Source organism: Podarcis gaigeae, assembly GCF_964106915.1.
Source record: "Podarcis gaigeae genome assembly, chromosome: 13".
NCBI classification, from domain to species: domain Eukaryota; kingdom Metazoa; phylum Chordata; class Lepidosauria; order Squamata; family Lacertidae; genus Podarcis; species Podarcis gaigeae.
In genome coordinates this window covers 24,808,090-24,831,320 of record NC_139689.1, presented here as the reverse complement: position 1 = coordinate 24,831,320, position 23,231 = coordinate 24,808,090, and the positions used below count along the sequence as shown (strand labels likewise).

At 41.5% G+C, this 23,231-nt stretch overlaps 2 protein-coding genes across 2 annotated transcripts; both read left to right on the top strand.

Moving 5' to 3' along the window:
* Positions 1–4,647: 4,647 nt before the first annotated feature.
* Positions 4,648–12,489, top strand: LOC310830482 (vomeronasal type-2 receptor 26-like; the record flags this gene model as incomplete). Its single annotated transcript, XM_083710262.1, has 6 exons — positions 4,648–4,793; positions 5,442–5,619; positions 7,191–8,054; positions 8,411–8,638; positions 9,686–9,812; positions 11,579–12,489. 6 exons carry the CDS (start codon positions 4,648–4,650, stop codon positions 12,487–12,489), a joined length of 2,454 nt encoding a protein of 817 aa, XP_083566388.1.
* Positions 12,490–14,328: 1,839 nt separating this feature from the next.
* On the top strand, positions 14,329–22,856 carry LOC310830481 (vomeronasal type-2 receptor 26-like; the record flags this gene model as incomplete). Its single annotated transcript, XM_083710261.1, has 4 exons — positions 14,329–14,361; positions 16,023–16,301; positions 16,764–17,427; positions 21,784–22,856. The coding sequence occupies 4 exons, from the start codon at positions 14,329–14,331 to the stop codon at positions 22,686–22,688; spliced, it is 1,881 nt and encodes a 626-aa protein (XP_083566387.1). The 3' UTR covers positions 22,689–22,856.
* Between the last annotated feature and the right edge of the window lie 375 nt (positions 22,857–23,231).

Below are 23,231 nucleotides of genomic sequence, written 5' to 3'. Positions count from 1 at the left end.
AAGGATCATTATCCAAACAAGGAAAAAGATCACTGCATTCCAAAGCTAATAACCTTCTTGTCTTATAAGGACCCTTTGGGGATGAGTTTAGCTATTTTTGCACTTTTCTTTTCCTTGATCACTGCTCTAGTGCTAGGAGCCTTTATAATCCACCGTGACACTCCTATTGTCAAAGCCAACAACCGGAGCCTCACCTACACCCTCCTCATCTCCCTCCTGCTCTGCTTCCCTTGTGCTTTGCTGTTTATTGGCCATCCTGTGAAGGTGATGTGTCTCCTCCATCAAGTTGCATTTGGCATGGTCTTCTCAGTGGCTGTCTCTTCTGTGCTAGCAAAAACCATTACAGTGGTTCTGGCTTTCATGGCCACAAAGCCAGGAAGTAGCATGAAAAAATGGGTAGGGAAAAAGGTGGCCAACTCCATTGTTCTTCTCTGCTCTCTTGTTCAAGGAATTATTTGTACCGTATGGCTGGCAATTAATCCTCCATTTCCAGATATTGACATGAATTCAGTGACTGAAGAAATTGTACTTGAATGTAATGAGGGGTCTGTGACTATGTTCTACTGTGTCCTGGGTTACATGGGCTTCCTGGCTATTGTGAGCTTCACTGTAGCTTTCCAGGCTAGAAAATTACCTGACAGTTTCAACGAAGCCAAACTAATCACTTTTAGCATGCTTGTGTTTTGCAGTGTTTGGTTATCCTTTCTTCCCACCTATCTGAGCACCAAAGGGAAATACATGGTTGCTGTGGAGATCTTCTCCATCTTAGCCTCCAGTGCTGGGCTGCTAGGTTGCATCTTTTTCCCTAAATGTTACATTATTTTGCTGAGGCCAGAACTGAACAAAAGAGATCACATAATAAAGAGAAATGTTCACTGATGCTAGTGGACATTCTGCAACCCTTAGAGTGGACCAAAGTTGCAGAGTAACTTTCCAACATGACTTCCACTCTCAGGCTTTTATATATTTGCAGTAGGAGATGACGAATGCACCTGCTTTGTAAATTAGCTGACATAGATTATTCTAGTTCCACAGGGTTCCAGAACTGTTTCTGGAACAATTTGATGTCCTCTGTTTTCCCTTCATCTGTCCTTGAAGCCAATTTCTGTTTTGTATTCAAGACCAGCTTTTATTGCCATGGGATGAAACTGAATTGGAAAAAATGCTTATTCTTTTTTCCCCTTTGTCTGTCATGGTTTGGAAAATTTTACCCATGTGTTCCTTTGGAATAGTGTATCTGATGAAATAAGTCAACTGGATCTGATAAGAGATAACATCCTTACTGGCATGTGATGATTTAATAAATCACCATTCCAATTGCCATACACAGTATGATTAAAATCAAGTGTTTTTGAAGATATGGTAGCTAACGCAGCTCTAATTTTTAAAAAAATTGTAGTTGACACCGGAAATCAACAGGCCTAATGTCTACACTAGTTGGAAAGCATTTTTAAAGCTATAATTATTAAACAGAGGTGCTCTTGTCCCTTGGATTTGTCATTTCCATAGCACATTATAATGTTTGTCCTGCAAATAAGGGAGCTTCCCCCTCACCTTCTCTTAATAAACATGACTCAGGAGCACTAGTTGCTTCTGAAGGGAAGTGTTTAAGGGTAATGATGTGAACACCGCACAGCCAATAGGGGAGTATGGGTGGGGGACTTGGCTTTAGAAGCCTACTCCTCCTCCAACTCTTCCTCCATGTGAATTTGCAGTAGGCAGCCTCCGTCTCTCTTTAGATGCACTATGGTGTTAGCAAGTCATCTGCTGAAGGGGCTGATTAGAAATTTCTGAAAATTGGTACAGATTATCTGCTAGTGAGTGCATAATGCCCATTCCAATGATGGGGATGAAAATCCTTTGGGAGGGGAATTACTGCTATTCCAAGTATTGTAAAGGTGTGGCAGGCCTGACATGGTACCATAGGAAGTAAAAGCAAAATCATTAATTTCCCATAATTTCTGGTTGGCAAGTGATGGTCAGCCATAGTGAAGACTCTTTATAAAGCCACCTTCCAGCCCTTTGGCGGATAAGTCATTAGGTGGAATCCTTGTCCAATTTTGGATGTGGTGGTAATTTGGTGCATCACCCTGACCCCATGCAGGTGTGATATCACAGGGGTCTGGGTGAAAGTTTCTGTCCTGAAACCAAGTGGAGGGCAGATGGGCTATAGAACTTCTAATAGCAGCCTGGTGAGCAGGCAGCTTAGTTGAGCTGTCTTGAGGTAGTCCTTAACCCAGGCACAACCTTAAGCAAATTTCCACCTTCAACCCAAAGGCTAATTCAGGATACATGCACAATTCCTGAACCAAAGCCTATCTACATCTGTAATCAAATAAAATTTTAATTCCATAAAGTAGTTGTGTTAATTTGTTATCCTGTTAATACTTCAGTCTTTCCCCATGGGTTGTACACTGTACGCAGGTCCACAATCCAGCCAAATATTTACTGAGTGCAGCAGAAAGTAGGGTTGGCATGGCAGTAAGGCAAGAATCCAATTTCCCATTGCACCTGCCCTTCCTGATGGAATGGCCCTCTATCAGAGTTGGGAATGGCCTAAATGCCCTCTCTGGGAATCATCCAGCATTGAGCCCTGGTGTGCTGTAAGTCAGGTGTCCAGGATCTGACTATGTGACAGCCCAGCCATGGCCAATCTATCAAGCAGGCACCCTTTTCTATGTTGATCCTGCCCAATGCTAGTTCCACCAATATACAGTGGTACCTCGGGTTACATATGCTTCAGGTTACATACACTTCAGGTTACAGACTCTGTTAACCCAGTGCTTCAGGTTAAGAACTTTGCTTCAGGATGAGAACAGAAATCGTGCTACAGCAGTGCAGCGGCAGCAGGAGGCCCCATTAGCTAAAGTGGTGCTTCAGGTTAAGAGCAGTTTCAGGTTAAGAACGAACCTCCGGAACGAATTAAGTACTTAACCCGAGGTACCACTGTACAGAGGTCCAGTCATCATTTAACAACAGTAAGCCTTAAATCACAGAGGGAAATGTGAAAAAAACACCAACCAAGGAACCTATTAAGGTGGGGGGAGGGAATCAGTTCTGACCCTGTCAACCAGCAACTGAAATGTTCTAGTGAGGCTGTAACACCGAGGGTGGGTCTGAAGTTTGCTATGGGCAATGTGAGCAAGACCTTTTTAGGCCTCACCTCCTCCCTCTTGCAACATGCCACAGTGTATTGTTGTCCCCAAGATCTCAGACGATAGAAGGCTTCTGAGATCCCACTGTCAGGCTGCCAGAAAAGGGCTTCTGTCTGTGGTCCAACGCTGTAAGCACAACCAGACACAGTGCTTGCAGTAATTAATTTTATTGCTCAGTAATCAAGGCACATCCATCAGGTAAGCAAGTAAGTTGCAGAAGCTAAAATTCCGGCCCCTCTCCCCCCTTATTTATACCTCCATTATTGCATTTTTTCACTGTGACTCAGCTTTTCTCAATTGTTTTAGCCTTTACTCGAATATTTGTCCCTGTGCTGAGAGTGGGGGAGGGGAAGGAGCCTAATCAGGACTGTATTGAAGAGCAGGAGACACAGCCCCTGCTTCTTCTTTATCAGTGTCCATGGCTGGCTCAAGCCTTCACCCTCAGGCTGTCCCATCCATCTGAACCTGGTTCAAAGTCCCGTCCCCCCTCAGATGCCTCCTTGACCACTGGCTGCCACCACTCTTCCTTGTCCACCCAGTCCCTGACAACCACTTTCGAAGCCCTGAACCACCAGTGATGCCCAGAGCGTGATTTATGGCAAATATGAATTACTTTTGTGTGAACTTAGCTGATTCTTGGCAAAGGCAATACAAACTGAGCAAAATCTCACTGGCAACTAATTATCTCTTAAGGAAGATAATAATAGCTGCAGAATCCAGGAAAATAACCATTAGCAATTTTGTCATGCTAGCTGCAACTTCAAACACACTGGAGAAATGATAACCATGCATATCATTATCAAAATTGCTGCTTTTCTCTGACGCAATGGACACCCAGAGCCAGTAAGCAAGGTCAAAAATAAACACCTGAAAAGAGCAATAAAACCCATGTGCTTTTTAGAATTGGATCTAGGACTATGTAGGGCTCAGACATTACCATACCCGTTTATATGTTAGGTTATGCTTTCAACAACTGATTCCACCATGATTTTTAACCAGAAAAAGTGATCCTGTGAGAATATTTGTTCCTCATACTTCCTCTTCCTTGCTGACTTCCACCTCACAGACTTGGGCAAACCGACAGAGAATTCACATGGTTATGATTTTGCTTCTTTGCCCATCAAGGGAATGAGTTATCAAAAGAGATTCTCGTGGTATTTTTCAAAGAAAGCAAACAGCAATAACTTTGTAATTCATACTCTCTCTCTCAGGATGAAAAAGCACTGTTTGAAACACTGATGAACAAGGAGCTATTATTAAGTAAACAAATAGGATACAAGTTCACAGCTTACCTAACTAGTCATGTTGTAAATTTATGTAGCAACAAAATCCTCCATCGTTCACTCAAGACTGTAACAAAACTGATAACTCTCGAAATATGGGAATTTATCATTGGAGGGGAAGTTTTATGAACAGGCTCGTGCTAGTGGTGGCCTTCCTTCTTGTCTTGCTGTGTCATACTGTATGCAACATACATTGTATTAATCTCAGCATGTTTGATGATCCGCTCCCTACTCCTCATGGATTTTATCAGTCCGGAGACCTTCTCATTGGTGAAATAGTTTCTCAAGTCTTCTTCCACTATAATACCCTCTCGTTCATGGAACAGCCTTCACAGACGATGATCGATGAACCTTTGTAAGACATCTCTATCTCTCACTTGGTCATGATTGGAGCAAGTCATCGAGGAATGATGTGCTTTATTTGTAGTGTGACAAAAGTGTGACTGGAATTGTTATTTATCATTTTCTACAATATATTGTTGGACCCCCTAAACTTGTAAGATTCCTCCAGAAGCCAAGTAAAAATGAATGGCTTCTGTGCTTTTTCTATTTTACTCCTATAGAAAAGAAAACTTGGTGGATTAAACCTTTATTCAGTTTTACCACAAAACCCTACATCTTTTTAGTTTGCAATTTCTTAGTGCCATATTATAGAGATAACAACATGTTTCTTTTCCCCAGTGGCAGACCTCAGGGTCTCCAATTTTATCAGTGCCCTGTGTGGTGCCAAAATCTGGGGAAAATTTGAAATGGTTTGCTAGCCCAAAACTATAATCCGGAGAAATCAAAAATTTGGTCGTTTGCAGTTGAGTGCTGAGGTAGGGTGCAAATATGCTTTTGCTGTGGTTCTTATTATAGCTTTATTAAACAGCTTTAACTCTCATTACAGTTCAGTCCCAAAGAATTATCAGCACATCCTGGCCTTAGCATTTGCTGTCAAGGAGATCAATGAGAATCCCAACATTTTATCAAATATTTCTTTAGGGTTCCACATCCTCAATAGCTATTATGCTGCAAGGATGACTTATAAGGCGACAATGAACCTGCTTTCCACACAACATGGGTTTATCCCCAACTTCAAGTGTGACAAACAGAACAATTTGATAGCACTCATTGGAGGGTGTATCTCTGAAATCTCTGCCAGTGTGGCCATCCTTTCAGCAATCTACAAGACTCCACAAGTAAGCTGTGTGAATGAAATTTCACAACCGTGGTACAGGCAAGAACCAATAAACGTGTGGCCAATCAACACACATCCAACTGATGTGCAACTGTGTGCATAGCCACAACCAGAAAATGGGGTGGAAAGGGTGCAAGGGCATAATGGGGAGTAGTGGGGCAGAGTGGGCTTATGGGTCAGAAACATAACCCCTGCACAAAATGGTTGTTGCCTGTACACTATCTGGGTTTCAACAAACTATTTGATTTAAGTTTCCATATTATTTTGGTTATCAAATAGGTTACATGTAAATTAACCATACAATCTGGTGGATTCTGACCACATCAAAAAACTGTACACAAAGAGTGTGCATTGATGGTTCCTCATCAACGTCGGGAGGGATTTAAACCGGGCTGCTTCAGGGCTCATCTTCAAAAAAATGTTCAATGAGCCAAACAAAGTTGATAATCCTTATAAATTTGTGGGTGACTAAACCTGAGAGGGAAAGTTAGCACTTTGGATGGCTTGAATAAAATTCAAAATTATGTTGATGCAGTGTAAAACTAGGCTGAAACTAACATAAGGAAATCTAATAGAGACAAATGAGACATATTTCATTTAGGAAAATGAAGGAGAACCCCCAAGAATAACAGGTGATCAAAAGTGATATATGAGTAAGCATATCATGCTTGCAAAAAGATTTACTGCAATTTTAGACTGCATTCACAGAACCATAGATTGTATGTTATAAAATGCAATAATACCACTTTGCTCTGCACTAGTCATCATCATGTGGAGTATTTTGCGCAGTTCTCTGTGGTGTAGCAAAAGAAGGCTACAGACATATCTGAGGAGATTGAGAGAAGGGCAACAGCGATGATCAAGAGTACACAAAATAAATTATAGAAGCATTGTTACTCCAGATGTACATTTGTACAGGTGGGGCATCTAAGAGCAAGCCGAATCAGGGGCAGGCAGAGCCAATGGGTCAAAGTAAGTCGAAGTAAGCAAAGCTATTGGTAGACAGAATTGTCACCAAACTCACAATTAGATTTTATATACTGTGATTCATTAAGGGCTGTAATGCTTGTTTGTTTTTCAGTTAGATAGATAGGACAAACAGAGGGCTCTATCAACATAGCTGTTATTAAATCTCTGTGTGGCTGGTGCCTAGTTGGTGCTCTAGGTGCTCACCAGCCTAGTCAGCTGTCCACATGGCACACCTAACATGGATGCTACAAGCTGCATTAACTCAGGAAGTCACACCTTTTGGCAGGTGTTTCTCCTGACAGTGCAATTGGGGCTGAGGCAGAGCAGTGGCAGGAGAGCAGACATACGCTGGTGGCAGCTCAGTGTGTTATCAAAACGAACCTCTCAATCTGGCATCTGAGCCAAGTGGCCCATTGCAATACATAATGAAATAAATTACTAAGGGGTGTGTGTTCTCAGTGAAGTTCTTCAACCAGAGGGTGCGCAGTGACTTGGGCAGATTATTGAACTCTGGATTTCCATGGGCTGTTGGAAGATATTGCCTACAAGATTTCCTGCAACTCTAGGATTTAAAATTAACGTAAACATTTCCTCCCTCCCCAGCTCACTTATGGATCATTTTTGCCATTACAAGGTGTTAATATGCTGTTACCATTTTTGTACCAGATGGTCCCAAATGAAGCTCACCAGCAAATGGGAGTTGTGAGGTTACTTCAACATTTTGGATGGACATGGATTGGGCTCGTGGCTGTGGACGATGACAGAGGGGACAGGTTTTTACAGACAATTGTGCCAATCCTTTCCCAGAATGGCATCTGCCATGCCTTCACCATAAGAATACCAAAATGGAATTATGTGGATGAGATGATAGACTATGTTTTCCAGAACTGGAAAAATTATATAGTTGTCTTTGAGAGAAACCCCAGTGTATTTTTTATTTATGGAGAACATCCATGCTTTCAGATATTAATAACATTGTTTTTTGTAGCACCCTTAAGTGACTTTCCACCTCTGGGTAAAGTGTGGATTGTCACATCCCACTGGGATTTTGCGGCACACGCACTACAGAAGAACTGGGATATGCAAACTTTCCATGGTTCCATATCCTTCACAGTTCACTCAAACCAGCCATTAGGATTCCAAAAGTTTGTTCAGATATTAAGACCTTCATGGGCCAAAGGAGATGGTTTTATCCAAGACTTCTGGGAACCGGCATTCAGCTGTTTGTTAAACATTTCTCAAGGGAGGGAGGAGGAAGATGAAATGAAAACCTGCACTGGAGAGGAGAAGCTGGAGACCCTTCCTGGAATTCTCTTTGAAATGCACATGACTGGCCATAGTTACAATGTCTACAATGCTGTCTATGCTGTGGCACATGCTTTGCAGGCCATATACAAATCCAACTCCATAAGGAGAAGAATGGCAGAAGGGGAGAGGCTGGTATTTCAAAATGTGCAACCATGGCACGTAATTACAACCCAATACTTAAAAACACAAAAATAATAAAACCCAGATAACTTTAGATTAAGGGGAGAAAGGAGCTGTATACTCAAATAATTCATTACCACACAAAATGTTTGCAGCTGTATTTTTATTTTAGTTTGGATTATAGGCATTCATATAATAGGCAACCCATATAATAGTGGGTTTAAAAACAAACAAACAAACAAACAAACAAACAAACAAAAAACAGATTAGAATTGCAGGTAGATAAAGTCACCAGAAATACGTTTATTTAAAAGTGTGAGATAAGCCTTTGTGACACTTTTTGAAATCATTTCAAGACTTTGTTGTCCCTTTGCTCATATGTTTTTCCAAACTAGATCCATCACTTTCTGAGTAACCTATTATTCAACAACAGTGCAGGGGACACTGTGCATTTTGATGACAATGGAGAATTAGTTGCTGGTTTTGATGTTACAAACTGGGTGATGTTCTCTAATGGTTCAGTGGTAAGAGTAAAAATTGGAAGACTTGAACCCCAGGCTCCTCCTGGCAAAGAGTTAACCATTAATGAAGATGAAATTACATGGCACCCAACCTTCAATCAAGTGAGACATTTGGTTAAATGCGTAGCTCCCATCTTTCTTTGTAACTATGCAATAAAAAGTTCAAAATTCAGAATGTCAAGTTCTTATTGTTTGCTACCAATGACCCTTGCAATAGAAAGCTTAAAAAATAACAAGACACTCAAAGAGTGGGTTAAAATATATCAAGTGTTCAGACCTGCATATTATCCAACCTTAAGATTGTTTAAAACTGAACTCTGTTGTGATCAAGGAACAGGGCATTTGGAGACGTTCTCTCTCTCAACTTGTTTCCCCAAATTTAGTCACCCCAAATAATTCAGATTAAAAATCCCTTTGGCAGTTGACACTATTTTAGCTCAAAAAGTATTCTGTAACTTTCCTGCTGCTTCTGCATATAAAGCTATCCTATAGGTAAAGAACGTCTCTACATTATATATTTTCCCCATTCCTGATTCTGTGAGCGAGAATGGGATGGATCATCCCTGGCCGAAAAAGACTTTGATGTGTTATGAGACATCTTTTTCATGTCTATATAAATATTGTTTTTTGATAGTTTGTAGAGTTTGTCTCATCTTTGAGGCAGGCTATGATAAGCCCCTCAAGTTCCCTTCCAAATTCATCTAACCTCCCCTTTTAAAATCACGGTTGGACTCTCTAATGCCATCAATTTCAATAGCTCACTATTTTCAGAACGGTAGTTTTCAAGATACTTGGACCCTTTTTGGTTGTTTAATCCCATGAATGGAATCATTTGATGGGTGTAGTGGAAATAAGTCTATTGGCTGCAATCGTCCATTGTGCTCTCAATGGCTTTCTATGACATATTTGGTGGCTTGGTGCAGCAGGGAGCCTTCTCTATTCATGTGTGCTTCTAAATCCATTGACATGGCTGATATAACTAGAAATGCATTAGAGAAGACTCCTAGCTGTATACATTAAGCCCCCCAACAAGATGGAGGTGGTGGAAATGGCTTGCAGGAGTGGGGCGGAGGGAGCTGGACCTACTCACATATTTGAAGTAGGTGGAAAGTGAAGAGCACTTAAACTCTTATTGCTTATCCCATAAAGGTGCTGCCTGTTTCTGTGTGCAATGACCACTGCTATCCCGGCTACAATAGGAAAAAGAGGGAAGGAGAGAAATTTTGCTGCTATGATTGTGCTCCATGTCCAGAAGGGATGATCTCTAGCCAGAAAGGTAGGATGCATGATCCCAATAAATTTCCATAGCATACATATGTATTACATTTGCTTGGAGAATGTACTGGATATCCCCTGAGTATTTATGAGGTCAGTTCACAAAACAGAATTTTCCAGATCCTCAGGAGAAAGGGAGCCTATCAATGAAATAGTAAAGTAAGTAAGTAATTAAATAAGACTAAGGGATCGTGGCATCTGAAATTCAAACAGCTGAAGTGGTGCCTGTCTATATAAGAAGTGGCAAGGTGACCTCCTTTGCCAGAGAGTGCCATAAACACTGAGAAGGCTCTATCTGAAGCCATAGTACCTCTTCAACATATATCCTACATGGCTAGGTTAGAGGCTACCTTTCCTCTTTCCAACCAGACCAACCTATATTTCAAATGCTATCCAGACAAAGTCCTCTTTCATTTATCTGCTACCTTACGGATAGGATACAATGTAAGACAGTCAATGACCACATTTACAGCCTTTTAAACTATTGTAAAGGTAAGGTAAAGGTAAAGGGACCCCTGACCATTAGGTCCAGTCGTGGCCAACTCTGGGGTTGCGGCGCTCATCTCGCTTTATTGGCCGAGGGAGCCGGCGTACAGCTTCCAGGTCATGTGGCCAGCATGACTAAGCCGCTTCTGGAGAACCAAAGCAGCGTATGGAAACACCGTTTACCTTCCCGCCAGCGTGGTACCTATTTATCTACTTGCACTTTGATGTGCTTTTGAACTGCTAGGTTGGCAGGAGCTGGGACCGAACAACAGGAGCTCACCCCGTTGCAGGGATTTGAACTGCCGACCTTCTGATCAGCAAGCCCTGGGCTCTGTGGTTTAACCCACAGTGCCACCCAAGTCCCATTTAAACTATTGTAGCTTCCACCAAAGTATTCTGGGACTGAAATTTAAGGGTGCAGAGATTTATTAGGAGACACCTATTCCCCTTCCAGAGCTACAATTCCCAGAGGGGTTTAACAACCAATCACTCGTTACGGGGATGTCTTATTTGCAATATATCAATAGAACACAAGTGAATAAGTTTTAGTTGATGAAAAAGGAAACATAATCCACAAATAATATAAATGGCAAGTCAAAAGCACATTATACATATGGTCACATGAGAAAATAATGTGAAATAAGCTGTATTGAAACAGTGGCTGTTACACGCAAGGATTATCCGTGTGCTCTGGTTTCCGTCACGGTGTTCCGTTGCTCCAGAAGCAGCTTAGTCATGCTGGCCACATGACCAGGAAAGCTGTCTGTGGACAAACGCCGGCTCCCTCGGCCTGAAAGCCGTCCAGGTGTCCTTTACCTTTTAACCTTTTATAATATGCAAGATTAAAAATAACTATAAAATTAACATCCCTCCTTTTATTTGTCTATGGTTAGAGGTCAGTAAGATGAGGTAAATCCAAACCGTGGATTCTGTGCATAGCGTCAGACCCCAGACCTCTCACCCCCTCAAAACATAGCCCTGTTGATTAGACTATTATCCTATTTCCCTCCCTTGCTTGAAAGATTCAGGCTCTTTGCTTGGGAAATGCCAATGTTTTGATTAAAGAAGTCAGCATTCAAAGGTGCACTGCCAGAAGCTATATGGCTAAGTGAAGCATGACTACTTTTAAATGGGGGGAGGGCAGGGCCCATCACTTGGGCTGGGCTGTGATATTGTGTAGTGTTTTTGTTTTGTTGTGGGGGTTGTTGCTGTTGTTACTGTTATTTTTCTTTAATTTGGGAAATTATTCAATTTGCTTGTGTCCTTTTTTGTACTTTTCAGATATGGACGCCTGTGTCAAATGCCCAGAAGATAAGTATCCCAACAATTACCAAACTCAATGTATTCCCAAGGTTTTAAGTTACCTCTCTTACAAAGAAAATTTAGGGATCATATTAGTTGTCTTGGCCATTTTTTTCTCTTTGATCACAGTTTTAGTACTTGGAACATTTATGAAGCACAATAACACTCCCATAGTCAAAGCCAACAATCAGACTCTGACCTACATCCTCCTCATCTCCCTCCTCCTTTGTTTCCTTTGCTCTTTTCTCTTCATTGGACAGCCTGGAAAGATTATTTGCCTCCTCCGACAAATGACTTTTGGCATCATCTTTTCTGTAGCTTTGTCCTCTGTCTTGGCAAAGACCATCACCGTGGTTCTGGCATTCATGGCAACCAAACCAGGATCTAGCATGAGAAAATGGGTTGGGAAAGGCCTGACAAATTCTATTGTCTTTTCCTGCTCCTTTATCCAAGCTGCAATTTGTATTTTTTGGTTAAGTACTTCCCCACCATTCCCAGATAGGAACATGGACTCCTTGAATGTGGAAATCATACTGGAATGTAAGGAGGGATCAGCTGCCATGTTTTATTGTGTCTTAGGCTATATGGGTTCCCTGGCCATTCTGAGTTTCATGGTGGCTTTTCTAGCCAGGAAGCTACCTGACAGTTTCAATGAAGCCAAGTTCATCACTTTCAGCATGTTGGTGTTTTGCAGTGTTTGGTTGTCCTTTGTTCCAACCTACTTGAGCACCAAGGGAAAATACATGGTGGCTGTGGAGATTTTCTCCATCTTGGCTTCCAGTGCTGGGTTACTGGGTTGCATCTTTTCCCCCAAATGTTATATTATTGTTTTGAGGCCTGAGCTGAACAACAGGGAGCAGCTGATAATTAGAAATAGAGAAAGTAAGTAAGATCATATTGTTATTCATCTATTATGTAAATTTATTTGCAAATGTTGATGGTAGCGATATGATAAGCAAACAACCACCCTTAGATTTCTGTGACTAGAGTTGGGCTGGATGAATCTCACCCCAATTTTGCCATTAACGCCTGTTCTGTTCTTTTTCCACTGACTGAACATGCAGCCATTCTAAAGGAAGTTGTGTCTTTACCCTTCAGAGATCATAGAGCTTGTTGTGCAGCTCTTGCATCATCCCCTACACAAATACACATCCAGATTTGCTATATTTCTTTATTTCATAAGATTTATACACCATTTGAATGTAAAAACAACCTCAAAGTGGTTAAGACAATAAAATTATCAATACCAAGAATTGATAACAATAATTTAAAACCTTTGGAAAGTTAAAATAACAATAAAATTCACATCAATCCTCTAAATATTTGTGTAGACTTGTGTGATGGCGCAATGGTACTTTCCCCCCTGGTACTGTTGGGCCTGCCTTCACTTAAATATAGTGCACCCATTTCACAGAACACCAGTTCCACGAATTCCTACAAACTACCCCAGTGGGGGACTTGTGTGAGGGAAAGCTTAATAATTTGGAGTCTCGGGCAGGATTTGATTAAATAAACAATAAATATTTTATTAAACAAAGGAAGTTTATGACACAAAGTGGGTAAAACACAGGATACTTCAGATTATAATGCTATTTCACTTCAGTTCTTTCTCAGTTGTTGCACAGCTGTTGCTGCTTAATACTTTGGTTCTTAAACAAGGTGGTACTTCCTCTCAGTTACACACCCCTTTGACAACCCTACTCCTGAGGTACTCCAAGTAACAGAGCCAAGGGATCACCACACCCCTCTTAAGTGGTTTGGCGCGTCTTCTCTTTTCGTAGCAAAATCTCCCCCCTCCCGACTGGAATGAGACCAAAGTAGACTGTATCTTTCCAGTTTCTACTTCTGCTGCCACTGCCTCAGCCTCAATCTCCCAGTTAACTCCTGGCCTAATACTCTCACAGGACACCACACACCGTCCTTCACACTAAGCTCAGAGTCTCCTTTCTCTAGCTTTTGATATATTCCTCAGAGTGGATGTTTCTACTCAGAACCAACTCTCTCTCTCTCTCCTCTCCCAACCTATCTCCCAACCTAAAAAAACCTGCCTCTCAAAATCCTCTCCTTTTCAACCCTCCCTCCTGGAACCCTGACCAATCAGAAGCTGCCGGTGGTTAACCATTTGCTGGCAGGAAAATAAGAAAAGGAAAACACTCGGTGAACCAACCTGCCCAGCAAAAACAAACTTTTCCGTCACAACTTGTCTAAACAAAAATATTCAGACACGAAAAGGAATACAATGAAGATGCCTGCCACAGGGAATTCCAAAGTCTTGCCACACTCAAAGACCATGTTCATACACATGCAGAATAGGTATTATGTGGTACCTGTAACAGTAACAATTTGACTAATCAAAGTGCTTGAATGGGCATATATATCTCATAGGTAAAGTGGTCTCAAATTCTGAAGGGCTTTATATACTAATCATAACATCTTGAACTTGGTGTGGTAGCAAATTGGCAAGCGGTGCAGATCTCTGAGCACAGAAATTATATGCTGAGAAGACCTAACTGCAGTCAGCAATTGTGCTGCAGCATTCTGCAGTTACTTCAACCTCTTGATCAAGCAGAAAGGAAGCTCCACAGAGTTCATTGAATAATCTAGTCTTGAAATAACCAAAGCATGAACTATTGCAGCCGGGCTTTCCAGGTCCAGGAATGACTGTAGTTGTCAAATCAATTGCAGTTGGTATAAAGCATTTCTAGTCACTGAGGCTACCTGAGCTTACAATGACAGAGCTGGATCCAGAACCTGACTCTCAGGTAAGTGGGGTTAGGAATTCTGCCTAAGCAGTCTGACAACTGTATGCAGATGATCCTAAAATGAGTAGAGTTGTGCCTATAAAAACATTTAAAGACTCCCCCCCCGGAATATTCATTAGTTGAGGGGATCAGTGCAATCAAGGCTGCTTGTCAGTACTCATTTTTCAGCTCCTGTAAAGGTCTGTTTTCAGCAGAGGTGGAGCTAGCTACTCCGGCTCCTGGAGCGGCACGCATGCTGTGCACCTGGAGACGGGGCTTGCCACCTGTGGGGCGGGGCTAGGCACCCACGGGGGGTGGGGCGAGCATCCCAGAGAGTGCCGCCTGCGGCGAGCATCTCAGGGGGTGGGGTGGCGGCGGCAATGTCACCTCACCTCAAGGATGACACCCGGGGTGGCTGGCACCTACCGCACCCCCTTTCTCCGCCAGTGGTTTTCAGCAGATCCTTTCAAGTTGCCACATGGCATGGCTATGATGTCGGGAAAGTAGCAGAAATTCAGCTACCCTGAGGAACACAGAAAAAGTTGTGCTTGTTTTGGCCAACATGTTTTCCTTCTCCAGCAAGTATGTTGGGCAGAATGTCACCAAGAGCCTAGTTCCCTGGGGGAGGCTAATTACAGTTTTTGCCATTCTCAATTGCATACATTGTGATTGTCATTAAGGCCTCTGATATGTGCCATATTTTTCTCCTTTTGACCAGCCACCTCCTGGTTTCCAGAATCTGAATCCTAACAAAACACCAAGGCCAAGCTATGTTTTTAAAAACCTTGCTTGTTGTTCAAAACTGGAACTAAGGACCCAGGATCCAGCATACTCCAATTCCATATAGTTTTCTGGTATATGTATGTAGATAGAGGATACAGGTTCCAAATACTGCATCAGCAGAGGCTGCTGCTTTTCAAGCCAGACTGCTATACATACCTGTTGTTATGAAAGAAGGCGGAAATTCTGGCATCTGCACTGAGAGGGGAATGAGCATTATTGGGACAGTGTTATTGGAGATGTTTCTAATGCTGTTGCAGATACCTCACAGTGAGTTCCAGGAGCATACTGCAAGATGCATTGTTCATGACCCCATCTATATGCCTCATAAGTATTATAAGTCAGGCGATCTTATAATTGGTGGGGCTGCCTCTCTGATGCTACTGTTTTTGGATTCATTTTCCTTCACTGAATACCCTACTCCTGATACTAGCTTTCCCATGTAAGTATCTTTTGTTTTTCTGTATTATGACAAAGGTTGTCAACTGCAGCCTTAATGGAATCAGTAGCACACATGTGAATGTTTATCAGTAAACACCGGAGGGGCTTATATTCATAGGGTATTCAGAAGATGCTATTAATCGTTTTTTAAAAATCCATGCAACTATACATGATTCGTTCAATCTCACATATAGTTTGATCATTCTACAATGACCTTTAAATCATTTGAAATCCTCTAATCCCACAATGCCAGATACATTGCCTCAGGATCAAGGTGTAATAATATATACATACTATCACTTTCTACATGTTGCAGCTTTCTGTGGTTCTGCAAGTTTGCTATGCTCTCAGCAGTCTATCAACTGCTATTGATGAAGCGGGACAGCTACTAAACAACTTTATTTTTGTTACATTTCCTGGTGCCTTATTATCTAACTTTTTTCCCCAGTGTTGTGACAAAGAATTACCAGCATGTCCTGGCCTTGATATTTGCTGTAAATGAGATTAATAGAAATCCCAAGATTTTACCGAACGCTTCCTTTGGATTCCACATCCCTGAGAGCTACTTCAGCCAGAAGTGGAGCTTCCACATTGCAATGGAGTTTTTCTCCACACGGTACAGATTTGTCCCTAATTATAACTGTGATGTCAAGAACAACCTCATAGGAGTCATAGGAGGACTGGGTTCTGAAACCTCTTACTATTTGGCTGCCATCTTGGACATGTATAAGTTTCCACAGGTATAACATACTCTTGGAACATAGAGTTCTCAAAACTATTTGCCTTTCTTGAGGAGGCAGGATCCAACTCCTCTTGGAAGGAGACATTAATCACCTTTCTGGCCCAGCCAGCTCCAGCTGTTCTCTCCTTGCTAGCTTTTATCAGTTAAGACGTTTTTGCTTTTAAATGTTCTTGGTGTGCATATTATTCTTCCTTCTGTAAATTATTTGATATTTCTTTTGAGCAGTATAAAATATTGTAAATTTTAATTAAATATTCATGTCTCTCTATCTGCTACTTAAGGTGCAGAGGAGAATTTTATATTGGGTGAAGTTTCTGAGTACTCTTCACAAGCAACTCACATCATTTTAAACAAAATGTTCAGTATCTATAAATACACACATGCACGCACACCATGAACCCAGCCTTACAGGTTTCCAAATCAATTTCTAAAACAACTTCCTGAATCCCCCCCTTTTTAGTTCACCTACGGTGATTTTGTCCCCATGCTGAAGGATCAATCTCATTCACTGTCCTTGTATCGGATGGCTCCAAATGAAATCCACCAGTACAAGGGAATTGTCCAGCTACTTCTGCATTTCCAATGGATTTGGGTGGGTCTAATGACCATGAAGGAGGAAACTGGAGAAACATTTTTGAGCAACCTACTACCAATACTTTCTCAGAACAGAATCTGTGCTGCCTTCACTGAGAAAATTCCTGTAAGAGCCTTTTTGGGTGACTTCTTAAATTTGCAAGAAAAGTGGAACAAAATATTTTCAGACATTGTAAAAAGTAAAGCCAACACTATTGTTGTCTATGGAGAAGTTTTGACCATGATAACATTGAGAGGACTGCTGCATGAAGGAGAATCTGAGTATGGGAAATCATTTCGTAAAGTGTGGATTATGGTAGCCCAGATGGACATTGTAGCTGTGTCCATGCACAAGGACTGGGATATAGAAGCCTTCCATGGTGCCTTAGCCTTCACAGCCCACTCACAGGAGGTGCCAGGATTCCAAAATTTTCTTCGAAAGCTAAACCCTCATTTGATGAAGGGAGATGGCTTCATCCGACCATTCTGGGAGCAAGCATTTGGCTGTTCATTTCCAAATTCCCATTTTAATGGAGATGATGTGGACACTTGTACTGGAGAAGAGAGGCTGCAGAATCTTCCTGGGCCTTTTTTTGAAATGAGCATGACTGGCCACAGCTACAGTATCTACAATGCTGTACAGGCTCTGGCAAATTCGGTACATGCCATGTACTTATCCATATTCAAATCTAAAGTCATGGTGGAAAGAAGGAAGCTACAGCTTAAAAATATGCAGCCATGGAAGGTAGTAGTTTTCTCAGCATTCTGCCTTCACCATGAGAGCACAAGATCTTAATGCAGCCTTCACCCTTCTGATGTCTTCCAGACGTGTATCCAATGGCTCCCATCACTTTGAGTCTGCAGGGCTGATGGTGAGAAATTATGGGAATTGTATTCTAAAACAATTGGAGGTCATCAGTTGGTGAAGCCTGTATGTGTCAAGATCATGTGCTCTGAAGGCCTTTCACACAACGCCTCAAAGATTTTTAATTTAATTGTATAATTTGACATTTGGGCATTTATGAACCTTTCCTGAATATTGCAATACAACATTTTTCGGTTTTACAGTTTTCTCCCCTTGTTTTCTCTGTGGAAATGAAAGAGATATCTATAACATTTCTATAAATTGTTTACTCTGAAATTTACAAGGTTGCTCTTGGTCACAGAAATATTGGTCCACCCAGAGCACCTGATTGCAAATATAACTAAAAGTACCATCCTGTATTAAGTGGCCCTGTATAAGTGTAGATATAATAATATTTATATATAATGAGTGGCAGTTGTTAGTACCTGGACCTGGTATGGTCAAGGAGGTCATGAAGATGGAGTCAATAAGGTCAAATGAGTGGGAACAAATAGGTCACATGGGCAAGGGCAAGTTCTGTTTTTGTCACATCCTCCACTGCAAAGTTGTGGACATCAAAGCTTTGCTGTTATATAAGTACTTAGTGCCAACTAAACTGCAAAGTGTCCAATTTTATTTTAGAAGGGATCCCTACTGTCACATTTTCTAGTGTGGATTGATGTCACAATAACCATAAATTACTCAGAAGTAAGCATCACTAAATTTCATGGAGATGTAAACCAGATAGGACTGGCTCTTGTGAACTGTTTAGTGTCAAGGGTGTCATACAAACTGTTAACAAGTTCCCTCCAAAACTTTCAGCCCAATGGAAAAAGATTCAACCCCCCCCAACTTATTCACTTCTACAGCTTCTTTCCAGAATGTAGAGGGATATGAAATGGACTAGGGTATTATAGGAGTCTAAAATCAGCACGTTGGGTGATCTTTGACTATTCATGGACACCGTATGTCTTAGGGTTATGAAAATCACACGTGGAAGAGCAGAATCATGGATGTCTTTAAAGGAAACCAGACTCAGTTGTATTACTTGACTCAACACAGAATAGCTGGTCATGGAAAGGTAGCAACATAAACAAGCCAGTTCTATTGGGTCTGGTGGCTACCCTAGGCTGCATTTCTAATCATGCCTACTCTGAAATAGTAAAGGTAAAGGGACCCCTGACCATTAGGTTCAGTCGTGACTGACTCTGGGGTTGCGATGCTCATCTCGCTTTATTGGCCGAGGGAGACGGCATACAGCTTCCGGGTCATGTGGCCAGCATGTGACCAGAGCAGCACACGGAAACGCTGTTTACCTTCCCACCAGAGTGGTAGCTATTTATCTACTTGCACTTTGACGTCCTTTTGAACTGCTAGGTTGGCAGGAGCAGAGACTAAGCAACCGGAGCTCACCCCGTCGCAGGGATTCGAACCGCCGACCTTCTGATCAGCAAGTCCTAGGCTCTGTGGTTTAACCCACAGGTCCTATTAAATTCAGTGGGGCTTACAGATGGATAAGTGGGTTAATTTATTAACCGCAGTAAAATCACCTCCTGAAGCAGGCATTCTCTGGCTGTCTCCCAAACCAAAATGAAACAGTTAAAACTATAATTTAAAAGCAGAACACAATTAATATGCAATTAAAAACATAATTAAAGTTTAACTTCAAGTTAATACTTTCCCAAGAATATACACTTTAACATACAGACACTGCAAGTATATATAATAAGTTAAACACTTTGAATGCAGTTTAACAAGGGACAACATGGAAATAGCTTCAGCTATTATTTTTGCATAAGGGCAAGAAGTGAAGATGCTGTAGAGAGGAAAATCCGAAGAAAGGAGAAGGGTTGGGCAAGGCATGTGTGGTTCACAGCATGCTTTCACATGGGGTGTATTTGACCCTATCAACAAATATTCATCCACAAATCTAAGTGAATGGGATGGGATGCAAGTTTAGAGGAAATTTATTGGATACTAATATAATTCTAACACTGATTTATTTTTCCATTCCACCTAGCTGCATCATATTCTGAGGAGCATCTCGTTTAACAACAGTGCAGGAGAAACGGTGCACTTGAATGAGAATGGAGAATTGACAATGGGGTTTGATATTACAAATCTGATTACTTTCCCCAATAAGTCATTTGTTAGAATGAAAGTTGGAAGAATGAATCCTTGGGCTCCTCATGGCAAACATTTGAGCATTGATGAAGACGCCATTGTGTGGCCTAGAAGTTTTAACCAGGTGGGACATCATGATAGTTTTTAGCTTCCATAAAATAAAAGGAGGGAGGGAGAGGAGAAACAATTGTTTGTAGCATCCTTAATGGGAAGTTTCTATAGTCTTTATCCCAGTTTTTTTATTATTATTATACAGTGGTACCTTGGGTTAAGAACTTAATTCGTTCTGGAGGTCCGTTCTTAACCTGAAACTGTTCTTAACCTGAGGTACCACTTTAGCTAATGGGGCCTCCTGCTGCCGCTGTGCTGCCGCTGTGCAATTTCTGTTCTCATTCTGAAGCAACGTTCTTAACCCAAGGTACTATTTCTGGGTTAGCGGAGTCTGTAACCTGAAGTGTCTGTATCCCGAGGTACCACTGTATGTTAATGAAACTGAGAATGCTACCAGCACAGAAGGTACAGAGACCGACTGACCATCCCAACTGACACTGCTCAACACCTCATGAGCACCTGCATTAATATGACAGAATCCAAGGATAATTCTATGAGGATAGTGATGTTATCATGCTATTTGATAAATATATATTCTCAATGTGAATTATTCACATTTCCTGAATAGGTGATGCCCCTTTCACTCTGTAACGGCAACTGTCAACCTGGTTACCAGAAGAAGAAAAAGGAGGGGGAGCCATTTTGCTGCTATGATTGTATTCAATGTCCAAAAGGGAAGATTTCTCATGAAGAAGGTAGAATATGCAGCACCTAGAGTAATCTAGCATTCTGCACCATTGTGTCAAGAGTATGGCAATGATGGCACAAAGGGCCTCTTCGTTAAAGCACCTTGTAGTTGGTGATAGTAGTCATTGCTGCCTCTGCTTCCTCCTGGCACCACAACTGGCCCTCCTTCCACTCACAGCAGAAGGAAGTGGAGAAGGGGCTGGCCATTGGAGCCATGCCATGCTTGGTTCCGTATTTCACCTCCACACTTATTGGACTTTGGGGGGAGCCCAGCCTGGGGCCAAAAAGGGCACAGTCCCCAGGAGCTGGTACCCCTTCCATCTACAGTGGGGGAATCTCAAGTAAAGCACCCATGACAGACGGCCAACCAGCCTCTGCCTAAAAACTTCTGAGGAAGGAGAGTTCATCATCTTCTGAGGGAGTCTGTTACCCTATCAAACAGCTCTTGCCACCAGAAAGTTCTGATGTTGAGTCAGAAAATCCTTTCTTGTAACTTGAAACTCTGCGGTTTGTGTCCCACCCTACAGAGCAGGAGAAAACAAGCTTGCCACATCTTCCATGTGACAGCCCTTTAGATATTTGAAGATGGCTGTCGTATCTGCTCTCAGTCTCCCCTTCTCCAGGCTAAACAAACCCAACTTCCTCAACCATTCCTCATAAGGCTTGGTTTCCAGCCCATTGATCACCTCATCTGCACACATCCCAGCTTGTCAATATGTTTCTTAAATTGTGGTGCCCAGAACTGGACACAGCACTCCACATCTGACCAAGGCAAGTTAGAGTGGTACTATTACTTCCATTGAATTATGTGGCAGAGATATCTCATCCTGGAAGTTAGTGCAAATGTTTCAATCTCTCTCTGTTACCTGTTAAATTCAGCCTAGCTGGAACATTAGTAAGTAGTAAGGGTAAGCTTGCCTTAGAATACAATTGGTGCCAAGTGATATGTTAGTAGTTTTATTCACTTATCTTGAAAGTTGCACATCAACATACACACACTTATGTCTTCTTAAAGGGAAGACTACAGCATGATTTAATTTTTTTAAGGGGGGTGCTATTCCTAAACCTGATTGTAGAAATAGAAGGAATAGCTTCAACTGCAAAAAGCAACTTCTGAAAAAGTTTTTCATCTTTTTTTCAGATGCAGATTCTTGCACAATGTGCCCAAAAGATCATTATCCAAACAAAGAAAAAAATCGGTGCATTCCAAAGCTGATAACCTTCTTGTCTTATAAGGACCCTTTGGGGATGAGTTTAGCTATTTTTGCACTTTTCTTTTCCTTGATCACTGCTCTAGTGCTAGGAGCCTTTATAATCCACCGTGACACTCCTATTGTCAAAGCCAACAACCGGAGCCTCACCTACACCCTCCTCATCTCCCTCCTGCTCTGCTTCCCTTGTGCTTTGTTGTTTATTGGCCATCCTGTGAAGGTGATGTGTCTCCTCCGTCAAGTTGCATTTGGCATAGTCTTCTCAGTGGCTGTCTCTTCTGTCCTAGCAAAAACCATTACAGTGGTTCTGGCTTTCATGGCCACCAAGCCAGGAAGTAGCATGAAAAAATGGGTAGGGAAAAAGGTGGCCAACTCCATTGTTCTTCTCTGCTCTCTTGTTCAAGGAATTATTTGTACCGTATGGCTGGCAATTAATCCTCCATTTCCAGATATTGACATGAATTCAGTGACTGAAGAAATTGTACTTGAATGTAATGAGGGGTCTGTGACTATGTTCTACTGTGTCCTGGGTTACATGGGCTTCCTGGCTATTGTGAGCTTCACTGTAGCTTTCCAGGCTAGAAAATTACCTGACAGTTTCAACGAAGCCAAACTAATCACTTTTAGCATGCTTGTGTTTTGCAGTGTTTGGTTATCCTTTTTTCCCACCTACCTGAGCACGAAAGGGAAATACATGGTAGCTGTGGAGATCTTCTCCATCTTAGCCTCTAGTGCTGGGCTGCTGGGTTGCATCTTTTTCCCTAAATGTTACATTATTTTGCTGAGGCCAGAACTGAACAAAAGAGATCACATAATAAAGAGAAATGTTCACTGATGCTTGTGGACATTCTGCAACCCTTAGAGTGGACCAAAGTTGCAGAGTAACTTTCCAACACAACTTCCACTCTCAGGCTTTTATATATTTGCAGTAGGAGATGACGAATGCACCTGCTTTTTAAATTAGCTGACATAGATTATTCTAGTTCCAAAGGGTTCCAGAAGTGTTTCTGGAACAATTGGACAACCTCTGTTTTTCCCCTTCTTCTGCTCTTTTTTTTTAAAATTCTTTTTATTAAGTTTCATTCATCACATACACAAAAAAGAAAATAGCACATAAACATTAAATGAAAAAACAAAAATGCACCAACACAAAAAAGAAAAAAGGGGGGGCAAGTAAAAAAAAAAGAATGAATAAAAATTAAACTAATACATAACACTCACTATCTGACTTCCTTCCCTCCTGATTTCGGACTCCTAGTTTTAAAGATTTCGTTTTTTCAGCTGATATTGGTTATTAGTTTATACATCGGAAGTTTTATAATATACCTGCTGTAGTTGGTAGGTTTCTATAATTGCCTTCTATATATGCCATGAATTT